Raw genomic sequence first — 12,186 nt, 5'->3', positions numbered from 1 at the left:
GCTGTCTAGCTTGCAAAGCCAGGGAGCTGCATTCCTGGTGCATCAGGCTGCACGGAGGCCGTCTCATCCCCCCTGACCCTGGGGGAGAGAGGGGAAGAGGATGTGGCCTTGACACCGCTTGCTACAGAAGCAGGGTGGAGAGTGCTTGGCCCTGGAGGGAGACGGCCAATTGCAGCTGGCCTCTCTCCTGTCCCGACCCCCTGCCCACCCCCAGGAGCGCCTGGCTTGGGTGCTGTGACGCTGGGCCCCAGACACACAGCGTGGAGCGGGGAGAAGATCCTGAGCTCAACTGGTTCCTTGCTGGGGGTCCTTAACTGCTGCCCTCCCCACGACCCCACAGGGCTGGGGGAGCCCTGGCCTCGCCCCGCTTGCTGGCGAAGGAGCCTGTGAAATGGGAATTCCTGCGCAGGCGCCGTGGAAAGCAGGACTGGGCCCGGTTCACGCCAGAGAGGTTTATTTGCACAGCTGTTTTGCGTGACAGCTCTTTTCCCCCGTCCCCAGCTGCCCCATCACACCCCCTCGCCCCTGGGGGTTGGCTCCCCTGGCTCGAGGAGCTGAGCTGTCTGGGACCCTGAATTGCCCCCATGTAGCAGCCCCTGGATGCTACCCTGGCTGATGGGTTTGTGAGAGGCAAGGGCCAAAGCTGGAGGGCTGGGACTTGTGGAGAGAAACATAGGGACAGCAGATGTATGGGGCTGGGAGAGCTTTGGGAAGGGGCAGAGTAGGGGGAGGGACAGGGAGGGCTGGCAGGTACGGCCCACTGTCCCATCCCACCCTCCTGCCCCATTCACCACGTCACAGCAAACCTTCCCCCGGCCCCATGCCGTCCCCCAGCGGCTGCCTTCTCAGGAGCAGTGTGGGTAGCAGCATCCAGGTGCGGGGATGGGACTGGGGCTCGGGGTTATAGGACCAGAGCCCTACCACCCTCAGCACTTTGCCCGCAGCCCCTTGCCCCTGGCAGAGGACGGTTCCGACTCCCACTCCCCTGACATGCTTTTCTGCGCAGCGTCGGCCCGTGGTGACCGGGGGAGCCCGGTTTGCGCCACGGGCTTCATTGAGCGCAGACAAGCGGGATCTGTGGAGGAAGGGGTCAGAATCGGCCCCAAGGTGGGAGACTGCGGTGCCTCTATGTGTTGGGGGCGGGGAATATTTCCCGCGGACAGCTGCGATGCAGAGGGAAGGACGCGGAAAGGCACGGATGGGCCTCGGGGGTGGGGGGCCTAGCGGGGCCGTATCTGGTGCCAAAGGGGCTTGTGCTGCGTTCGAGGTTTCGTTTGGGCAGCGCTATGCCATTCACCACCACCGGGGAGCGCTGTGCAGGTGGGGGTATCTGTGCGTGGGAGACCGAGTCCCACACTGGTGAATGAACCTGGCCATCCTGCCATGCGGTGAGCTTGTGGCATTTCCACAGCACGGGGTTCACCCCAGTGAGCCCCCTGGGGCACCCCCTTTATGCCACATCCCCTTCCTCCTCCTCCTTGGGCGCTGGCACCTCTGGCTGCTGCCCCCGGCGGGGGTCTTGGTGGTGGCTGTGGGTGGGGGAGGAGGCCTGGGGATCGCTGTTGCTGCCGGCTCTGTGGTGGTGAGGGCGGTGGGCTTTGCTCTCGTCGGGGGACAGCTCCTGTTCCTTCTCTTCCAGCTCAGGAGGCTGGCTGAGACTCTTGGGTCCCTCTGCTGTGCCGTTTGCCTGGGAAGGTAACATCAGGGCTGATGTGTTACACAGACAGACATGCATGTACACTGCTTTGGAATGACTTGGCTAGGGGGTCTGTGTCACCACTGCCCCCTACTGGATAGAATCAGAGTGGGATCATAAACCCTATATTGCCAAAAGGGGGTGGAGAGTCTCTGATGGGGTCTAAATTAGCTGTTACCACCCAAGAAAGATCTTGGAGTCATTGCGGATAATTCTCTGAAAACATCCACTCAATGTGCAGCAGCAGCCAAAAAGGTAAACGGTGTTAGGAACCATGAGGAAAGGGATAGATAATAAGACAGAAATTATCATATCGCCTCTCTAGAAATCCATGGTATGCCCACACCTGGATACTGTGTGCTGATGTGGTTGCTCTGTCTTAAAAAAGAATTGGAAAAGGTGCAGAGAAAGGGAAGAAAAATGATGAGGGGGATGGAACAGCTTCCATATGAGGAGAGATTAAAAAGAGTGGCACGTTTCAGAGATGACTAAAGGGGGATATGATGGAAGTCTATAAAATCATGACTGGTGTGGAGAAAGTGAATAGGGAAGTGTCGTTTACTCCTTCTCATAACACAAGAGCTATGAGTCACCTGATGAAATTAACAGGCAGCAGGTTTAAAACAAACAAAAGGAGGTATTTCTTCACACAACACACAGTCAACCTGTGGAACTCCTTGCCAGGAGATGTTGTGAAGGCCAGAAGTATAACTGCGTTCAAAAAAGAATTACACAGGAAGATAAGAACGGCCATACTGGGTTAGACCAAAGGTCCATCTAGCCCAATATCCTGTCTACCGACAGTGGCCAGCGCCAGGTGCCCCAGAGGGAATGAACAGAACAGGGAATCATCAAGTGATCCATCCCCTGTCGCTTATTCCCAGCTCCTGGCAAACAGAGGCTAGGGACCCCAACCCCATAGGCGCTGACTGGAGCACCTATGGGGGAAAATGGTGGGTGCTGAGCACCCACCGGTAGCCTCCTGTCAGCTCCACCCCCACCCCCCAGGGCTTCCTGCCTGCTGGCAGGCTCCACAAATCAACACCTCCCTCTCCCTCCCCACACCTCCTGCCTGCCGCGAGCAGCTGTTTCATTGCGTGCAGGATGCTGGGGGGGAGAAGTGAGGAGGTGGCGCACTCACGGGAGGGGGCAGAACTGGGCTGGGAAAGGTGGGGTGGGGATGGGTTGGGTCAGGGAGAGACAGGGTAGGGGCAGGACTGGGTGGGGTGGGGGTGGGGCCGGGGCCTTGGGGGGAAGGAGTGGAGTGGGGGCGGGGCCTGGGGCAAAGCCGGGAGTCGAGCACCTCCCGGCTGTTTGAAATGTCGGCACCTGTGACCGTCTCTGCCCATCCTGGCTAATAGCCATTGATGGACCCATCCTCCATGAACTTATCGAGCTCTTCTCTGAACTCTGTTTTAGTCTTGGCCTTCACAACATCCGTGATAAGTTCATGGAGGACAGGTCCATCGATGGCTATTAGCCAAGGTGGTCAGGGCCCCACCCCCATGCTCTGGGTGTCCCTAAACCTCTGACTGCCAGAGGCTGGGACTGGGCGACAGGGGATGGATCACTCGAAATCTCCCTGTTCTGTTCATTCCCTCGGAAGCATCAGGCCCCAGCCACTGTCGGCAGACAGGACACTGGGCTAGATGGACCTTTGGTCTGACCCAGTACGACCACTCATGTTCTTACCATAACCCCTATATTGCCAACAGAGGGTGGGGAGTCTCATCTCCTGCTGTTAGCAGGGGGCTGTGCTATGGGAACAGGAGGACGGCAGCTCTCCCTGCTGCCGCCCTGAGAGTCCCTGGGGTGCAGTATCGCGACCACCATGAAGCCATAGGCAGCTCGGTCAGGGGGATGGGTCAGTTCAAACGCCATGGGGGCAGATGAGGCCTCCAACCCCCATGCGACCCTGTGGCCTGCCCCATGAGCTGCTCCTTACCTCCTGGGTGCTGTTGGAGTAGAGGGAGCAGTTGCCACAGACGTCCTTGGCGTAGGTGAAGCGCACGGCCGACTCCACGTAGCGGAAGTGCAGGAAGCTGTAGGGTAACGGGATGTGGAAAGCCAGCCGGCCACACCTGCAGAGCAAAGCCTGGGGATGAGTTACGGAGGCCGGTGCCCCAGAGAGCAGGACAAGCCTCTTGGCTCAGAAAGGTGCAGTGGGCAGCAACCCAGCTTGGCACCCTTAACCCTAAAGGCCTTCCCCTATTTCCTTCCCCAGCATCTACCCCTCCAGCCCCAAGCCACACAGGGAAAGTGAACGCCACCCTGCTCTCATCTAGTGCGTTCCATCAGCAGATCTCAAAGCACTTCACAAAGGAGAGCAGGGTCATCATCCCTGGTTTACAGATAGGGAAAGTGACTCACCCAAGGTCACCCAGCAGGGCTGGGAACAGAGCCCAGGGCTGCTGACTCCCGGTCCAGTGCACTAGGCCACACTACCTCCTGGGGCTCCCTATCAGGTTAGGCTGAGATGCTGAGCTTCTCCCCCAATTTACCTTAACACCAGCTCTGCCTTCCCTCCCTGCCCTGAAAGGCCAGTGCTCCCGTAGTGAGAAATCCCCGCCGTCTCCTGCCCCACCCTTGCACGTTCCCAAGACACTTGCACGGTGCCTTGACTTAAGAGCGAGGGCTGGTGTTGCCATTAGAATGCACGAGACGCGTGTGTTTGTGCGCTGCTGCCCTCTGCTGGAAGGAAGCGGATCCGCTCACACGTTAGTGACTCTGTCACCCTCGAGTGGCCACGGGCATGGACGAGAATAAAAGCCGTAATGCTACAAACAGATCCTGGCGATTCTCCTGCAGCTCGGGGGAGAGAGGCTGGGGAGAGCACCAAGTCCCGCATTCGATACCACTGACTGGGTCGTACAGGGTCACAGCTGGGTTATGCCAAGTGGGGCTGGGCAGAAGGAATGGCGGGGGGAGGAGGATCAGTGCTAACACCCCTTCCCTGTTCCCAGGCACACATGGGCCTCGGGAAATGCTTCTCCGCCACCCTGGCTAGTAGAATGCCCAGCCCTAGGGGTACAAGGTTGTGGGTGTGGAGCCAGAGGGGCTGGCACTCCAGAGCCAGCACCCCGCCAAGGATCCGGGGCAGAGGAGGGGCGTCTTTGCCTTGCTTTACAATCGCTGTGGGTAAAGGGAGGGGGCTCTGGGGGCTGCAAAGCTTCTTCCACCCTCAGCTACTGTCAGTGGCAGAGCCAGGGAAAGGTCAGCGCCTCTGGACTGAGGGGAGGAGACGCACAGGCCAGCTCCAGAGAAAGACACTGAAGGCAGGTGGGAAAAACCACAGCTCCAGGAAGGGCTTGTGACCTTCACAGTCTGAATCCCTCCCTTTTTTCTTGGCAGTTCCCAGCCCCTCCGGCCCACTGCGCTGCCCCAGCACATCCCAGGGCAGGTTGCTGACTGTGCTGTGTGATTAGCACCCTGTCCCCAGGCTTTCCGGCTGGCCCCTCCACCGGCCAAAGTTCAAGGGTCCCTGGAGCAGGTGATAGCGGAGGGTTAAGACAACAAGGCAGGGAGCAGGTTGCACGACCGAGCCGGGCGGAGGAGGGGCAGGGAAATGGAGGGCCTTGGGGGCAGAGGGATGGACACAGACACAGAGAAGTTGGATCCCCATAGTGCGGGCTGCCTGGGACTAGGGGGTTTAGTCTGGCTGGTGATAGATCCTGGGGCTGGCCCCCAAATCAGTGGATCAGGATCTGAGTGAAGTGACTCTCAGGGATTTGTACAGAGACTCCCTTGCTATTCCCCTTGCCTGGCCTCTGCTTGTCTGTCTGTCTGTCCATCTACCCTCCAACTGTGAGCGCCTCAGGGCAGGATGGCCCCCGCTGGCATGTCTGGAAAACGCCTGGCAAGCTGTGGGCATTGCAATCAATAATGAACAATATCCTCCTCCCCCTGGGCATTCATGGGGGAGGGCTCGGCTGGCTCGGTCCCAGCTCTTCAGAAGCAGAGCAGACAGCTGGGGCGGTGGGTGGTGGTACCAGCAGGCCAGGTTAGAGCCCCCCCGGCCAGCAGCTACGTGGCCATTTAGGCTCAGCAGCGGTAGCGCGAGCAGGAGGAGAACACGCCGCCACCATCACTTGGCCTTTCCCTAGTTCTGTCCTCCCCGGATCCCCACGTGCATCACTGGCACGAGTTAACCTCATGTCCCCTGCAGTGAGGTGCAGAGCAGTTAAGTGACCTACCGAGAAGTCATACAGCAAATGAGTGGTGAAGCTGAAAATAGAACCCAGGAGCCCTGGCCTCCAATCCAATAACCACTAGGCCACACTCCCCTCTCAGGGTCAGGAATAGAACCCAGGAGTCCTGGCCTCCAATCCAATAACTAGGGTGACCAGCCGTCCATTTTTAAAGGGACAGTCCCATTTTGGGGACTTTTTCTTATATAGACGCTTATTACTCCCGCCCGTCCCGTTTTTTCACAGTTGCTAGCTGGTAACCCTACCAATAACCATTAGACCATGCTCCCTTCTCAGGGTCAGGAATAGAACCCAGGAGTCCTGGCTCCCAGTCCAATAACCACTAGGCCACGCTTACCTCTCAGGGCCAGGGATAGAACCCAGGAGTCCTGACTGCTCCTTCCCTATGTGTGTCGCTGTGTTACATTCCCCCGCCCTCCCCGACCAGGTTTCACCCAGGCCAGTTCGGGGGTTAGCCAGGTCCCCGGAGCCCTGCAGCCTGGCTGGATGTGCTCCATAACACTTCGAGTTCTTTTCCTTGACCGGGAGCCATCAGCTCAAGGCTGCTCGGACATGCCGGGCACAGGATAAACGCTCGGAGCCTGCTCCTTAGAAACGAAGGCAGACCAGCTGGTGTGCGCCCCAGAGGGGCAGACGGCCCTGAGGAGGGGCTGCCGGGTCCTAGGCACTCACCGGTCGTAGATGAAGAAGTCGTCCTTGTCCCCGTCCAGGATCTGCCAGACGTCCGGCTCCAAGATCTCCTGCTGGTAAACGGGGACCCCCTCTGGGGCCAGGCGCTTCAGCTCCCAGAACATGGCCCTGGAGAGCGGCGCCTTCTCGTTCACGATCATGTAGCTGATGTTGGCCAGCCCGTCCTGGGACAGCTTCTCACGCAAGCCCCCGAGACTGGGGAGGTGGGGAGAGTGGGGGTGAGGCACAGGGCCACAGGATCTACCTCTCGCTAATGCTCTGTGTCACGGTCACCCCGTCACCCCCCGGTGCAAACACCAAAGAGGAAGGACATGACATTGCCCCGGATTGCTGCCCCTGCCCTCTGGGGATGAAGGGGGGGGGGGTCCATGGGCCTCCATAATCCCTCTGCTGAGGCTGCCAGCAAAGGGGCCAGAGCTAATTAGTGGCAATTGCCCAGTGGAAAATGGACTGAGACCCCCCAGCTCCCCACTCCCCCTTGCCTAGCTCCATCTTCTGTGCCTCACCCAGGCCTCCCTGTGGTGCATGCCCCCGCCTTTGCTCACCTGTTGGCTTGCTTCAGGCAGAACTGTCAGCTGGCCTTCAGCAGGGCCACCACCGTCACCTGCCCCAGCGCCCCTGCCATCGGGGCCGTCCCGTTGATCTCCCACAGTGGAGCTGGCTGGCAGAGCCGGGTCTTGTTCTCGGCCACTTCTGCCAGCGTGGCCGCCACCAGCCCCAGCAGGGTGGCCAGGGCTAGGGTCGGGAGCCCCATCCTAGCCACCCCCTCCTCGGCCTGGGGAGCAAGAGGAGTGGTAGAGACATGCTGGCATTGACCATCGCTCTCGCATGATCAGAAGGGGAGTAGCTGAGACACGAGACGGGGTCGGCTAGACACAGCCACTTTTCCCCCAGCGGAGCTCCTCTGAGCTGGGGCGGCGGGGACGACACTCCAGGTTAGCTCAGACACAAGCTCCTGATACAGACCCATGCAGGGGCATGCACCTCCACACCCTTTCCCCCACGATCCCCAAGGAGCCTGAGCAGACCGCCTTCCATCTCCACTGTGCTGTTTACCCAGAAGCATCCCAAAGCACTTTACCAACAACGCTGTAAATACAGGCATTGTTCGCCCAGCACTGAAATGCAGCCATCTCTGGGGTGGAACGCAGCATCTGTGACCCACAGCAAAGCCACCCAACAGAGGGGAGAATGATAGAATCATAAAATATCAGGGTTGGAAGGGACCTCAGGAGGTCATCTAGTCCAACCCCCTGCTCAAAGCAGGACCAATCCCCAATTAAATCATCCCAGCCAGGGCTTTGTCAAGCCTGACCTTAAAAACTTCTAAGGAAGGAGATTCTACCACCTCCCTAGGTAACGCATTCCAGTGTTTCACCACCCTCCTAGTGAAAAAGTTTTTCCTAATATCCAACCTAAACCTCCCCCACTGCAACTTGAGACCATTACTCCTTGTCCTGTCCTCTTCTACTACTGAGAATAGTCTAGAACCATCCTCTTTGGAACCACCTCTCAGGTAGTTGAAAGCAGCTATCAAATCCCCCCTCATTCTTCTCTTCTGCAGACTAAACAATCCCGCATTCACATTCAGTGGAAAGAGCGGAGTCTAATTACCTGCCGGCTGGGCGACTCCGGATAACAGCCCTTCTCTTGGGGACAGTGCTGGGGGAGCTCTAAATTAAGTCTCAGCTGAAATACAGCACCTCATGCTGTGCTGGGGTGTTGGAGTCAGCACCAACTCAACAGGGAGGAAGCCCCTCGCTGCACCAGCCCGTGTGGACCGAAAGCCCTTGTCACTTGTATCCCAGCTAATGTAAGTGCAGGTGTGATCCATCTTTAAAGGAGCCTGATCTTTATAACAATCATACCAAGCTTCTTGCCTATATAAAATCCTGCAGCAGTGAGTTCCACATGCTACTGTGCATCATAAACAAACACAATCTATTTCTCCAGGGATCCTGCCAGCGACCTAGAAATAGGGGCCCTCCCTGGACCCACTATCAAACCCCTTCATCCCTCAGCCCGTACATATTCTTTATGGGGTAGGGGGGGAGGAACAGCTGCCACTTCAAAACAAAACCCACCCAACCCGGTCCCAGCCCCCCACACTGACATAAAGGCTCAGCTGTGCCCATTGTGTAGAACAGCTGCCTATTATAGTGGCGTGATAAGTCCCTGTTTGTACTGGCTAGCGAGCAAGTGGTGGGTTTTGCAACATTTGCCCGGGAGCACAAAGCTGCATTGATTTTCCCGGGAGCGATACAAACGTGCAGCCGTTCAGTGCACGTGCTTGACTGGAAGGCAGCGTTCTAATGGCTCACCCAGGCCAAGGGGAGCCAGGGCTCGGGTTCTAGTCCAATCTCTGGAAGGGGGGGGGTCTAGTGGATAGATTAGGGGCCTGGAAGTCAGAACTCTTGGGTTCTAGTCCAATCTCTTGGAGGGGAGTTGGGGCTGGTGGATAGCTTCGGGACTGGAAGTCAGGATTTCTGGGTTCTGTTCCCATCTCTGGAAGAGCAATGGGGCCTAGTGGTTAGATCCGGGGACTTGGCACCAGCATTCCTGGAGTATGTTCCAGATCCTGCCAGTGACTTGCTATGGGATCTTGGGTAAATCCCTTCACTTACCTGTTGCAACTTTAGGGTGCCAGTAACAGTACCGTTGTGCCTCAGTTTCCCCACCTGTAAAACGGAGGCTATAACTAGTCTGCCCTACCTTGCAGCGGGGTCGTTAGGGCTAATGAATTAGTGATGGTGAAGCACAGACACTCCATGGAAAGTCAAGCAGTACAGTGAGTGCAAAGTATAAAAAGCCATTCAAAGCAAACCGCTCATTCCCACCCCCCAGGACACCAGCCCGGAGTGGGAGGGCTTGTCCCTAGGTGTTTAGCCCAATAATTGCCATTTCTCCTCACTCGGCTCGTCCTGAAAGGTCTCTTGGTTACTAGTGTTTACAGCTTTCCCTAGTTTTCCTCCCCACACGGCCCTGTTTACTCCTGGTGAATGTCCACAGCTGCAGCTCATGGAATGATTCAGCCAAGATTTTAAACACACAGCCAGCCAGGAACCCGGAGCACCAGTCCCCAGAGGCAGTCGCATCTACAGCATGTTATGGCCTGACAGTTACTGCTCTCCAGCAGACAGGCAAACAGAACCCGCTGCATGCATCGGGGTAGGAGGGGGGCGTTTAATGATGCTTGGGGGGGTGGGGCAGCATCGGGAATTTCCTGCCTTTTCCACTGGGAAAAATCTCACCCAGCTCTTTTCTGCCTTTCAGTTCCCTTGTGGGGAATAAACCCAGCCCGGCCCGATGGTTAACCCTGCATCACACCTCTGCCATGCTGAGCCAACACGTCGAATGCAGAGCCCCATAGTCCCCCCCAAATCTCGACTGATGAGAGCCCCCCCAGACACTGGCCTGAGAACAGAGAGACGGTTTGTAGTATCATCCCTTTTGTACTAATTCTCTCTTGGCCCTGCAATGCCCCCAACCCCCTTCCCCCCCCATGCCCCCCCCCAGCCAGGAATTTGTTCCAAGCCATGTGTACAGAGCACACCCCTGGCCTCACCCTGACAGGACCCACAACTCCCTGCACTTCTCAGGATCAGGCCCTTCACCCCCAGCGTCCTCAGAGTTGCCCGGTCCCTCCCCCCGAAGGAAACCGGCCGGAGATACTCTGCCGTCTCGCCCGTGTCCGGTGCCGCTGTCCCGTGCTCTGTGCTCTCCCGGGCGGGCCAGGCACCCCCTCCAGCCCCCAGCTCTCCTTTTATCTCCTCACCCGGCTTGCTCCGCCCAGGAGAGAGGGAGGAGACTGGGGGTGGCCGCAGAGCTCCCCCCCCACACACACAGTGGGGAACAACAAGCCAGCCAGGGCCTACCGGTGCCAACCGCCAGCCCCGCTCCTTGTTCACTCAAAGGCCCCTGCCAGGCCCCCCTGCAGCGGCTGGGCCTCGGGGTCACAGCCAGCTCCCCCGGGGCACAGAGCCCCTCCCGGCAGCGCCACTGGGAAAAGGCGCAATGTTGCTGTAAAAGCAGTCAAGTCAATACCCACCCCCCACCCCCCGCACACACACACCAGGCTGGGAGGGGGCCACTCCTCCCAGATCAGTGGGGGGGTGTCACTGCTCAGCTGGGAGGCAAACCCGCAGCAGGCCCTGATCGCTGAGTCAGTAGCGGGCGGTCTTAGGAGCCAGCACCAAGAAGATACCTCAATTTTCTGCTGGCAATCAGAGGAAGAGCGTTAACTCTGGTGCCCCAGCATGGGCAATTCCAGCCGGCCCCACCCACAGTTTCAGCTCCAGGCAGGAGCTTTCTCTGCTGCCTCCCCTCCCAAGCAGCTGCTCTGGTTTGCCCCAGAGGTGGCTGCACAGCAGTGGTGGGTGACGTAATCCCTTGTACAGGGCTTTGCTCTCAACGGGGCTGGAGAGAGGGACGTGTGGTGGCGCTTTGCTGTGTGTGGCTGGCATGGTTTGCCTTGCCAGGTAGCGAGACCGCGAGCTCTCCGCCCTCAGGCCTGCTAGAGAGAAACGGGGGGCTGCTAGGGGGTGGGCGCTGGGTTGGCCCATCACTGCTCAGAGAGCAACCCTGCCTGCTTGGGAAGAAAGCTACTAGCAGGGAGGGAGCCGGCTGGCTGGGGAGAGGACATGGCCCAGGGACCAATTAGGGTGAAGGCTATTGACAAAATGCTGCGGGGGCTCAGGCCTGGGAGTCAGGCTCACTGGGGACATTGCTTAACCTTTGAGTGTCTGTTTCCCCATCTGTACCAGAAGGATCTCAAAGCACACGCCCCCACCCCACCCCGTTCCAGGAGCCGCGCTACTCCCAGACTCAGGTGGGGAAACTGAGGCAGAGGGGCTGTTTGTTACCCCACGTTCCAAGACACGCGTGTCAGACAGGATAAGAACACGGATCTGCTGCCACTTTGCCAGTGCATTAACCCATGACCAGGGGCCTTCTTTTGAGCACCTAACTGAACCCCCCACCAGTGTTTCTCTCGTTACTTGGGGGGGAATTCAGCAAGGAAGCTTACAGGCAGGCCACTGAATAATGGCCGCGCTTGGGAAGAGAGCGGGGAAACTCGCTGCCTGGACACTGGGAAAGGGACACACACCGTGAGCTCTCAGCAAATATTTGAGCAGCTATCGCTGGGCGGCTCTGTGCAAAACCATGATAAGCGGGGGAAGGGCTCTGCTCTGAACGCGAGGCCCCCCGACTGCAAGGACAAACAGAGCCCGGGCAAGGTTCCCAGGTGGAGGATTCGCGTCGCTCCGACTCCGAGCACGCAGAGACATATTGAGCGTAGACAGTGCTTAATTCGTCCTGAAACCGGGGTGGGGCGCGAGCGAGTTCTGTTACTTTCATAACTGCTGTGGCAAGGCCGGGGGGCTCGGGGCTGCCAGGCTCAGAGGTGCCGGGGCTCAATCCAGGCTCAGATTAATCACTGAGCACGGGCCAGTACGTGCTGCCATGTGCTCCCAGGGCCCCGGCCCCAGCAGAGCCAGGGCCAAGTGGAAACCACCTCGCAGGTCAGCATGGCTGGTGCCCGTTGCTTGGCCTAAGCAGCACAGAGGCTGTAGGTCAAACCGGAGCTGCCTC

At 58.5% G+C, this 12,186-nt stretch overlaps 1 protein-coding gene across 5 annotated transcripts; it reads right to left on the bottom strand.

Moving 5' to 3' along the window:
- Positions 1-544: 544 nt before the first annotated feature.
- On the bottom strand, positions 545-10,306 carry LOC141992589 (selenoprotein Pb-like). 5 transcript variants are annotated; one of them, XM_074961861.1, is made up of 6 exons: positions 10,160-10,220; positions 9,219-9,272; positions 7,140-7,369; positions 6,577-6,789; positions 3,642-3,777; positions 545-1,687 (listed from the first exon to the last, which is right to left on the bottom strand). In XM_074961861.1, the coding sequence occupies exons 3-6, from the start codon at positions 7,346-7,348 to the stop codon at positions 1,451-1,453; spliced, it is 795 nt and encodes a 264-aa protein (XP_074817962.1). In that variant the 5' UTR covers positions 7,349-7,369; positions 9,219-9,272; positions 10,160-10,220; the 3' UTR covers positions 545-1,450. The 5 variants fall into 5 exon arrangements, with proteins under 5 accessions (XP_074817962.1, XP_074817964.1, XP_074817966.1 ...); XM_074961863.1 differs by lacking the exon at positions 9,219-9,272 and having other exon boundaries at positions 10,160-10,306; XM_074961865.1 differs by lacking the exons at positions 9,219-9,272; positions 10,160-10,220 and adding an exon at positions 10,267-10,287.
- Positions 10,307-12,186: the final 1,880 nt, after the last annotated feature.

The sequence above is a fragment of the Natator depressus genome, chromosome 8 (genome assembly GCF_965152275.1).
Source record: "Natator depressus isolate rNatDep1 chromosome 8, rNatDep2.hap1, whole genome shotgun sequence".
Classification (NCBI taxonomy): Eukaryota; Metazoa; Chordata; order Testudines; family Cheloniidae; genus Natator; species Natator depressus.
Note: the sequence above shows the minus strand (reverse complement) of the source record. Positions and strands in the feature narration are given on the sequence as shown.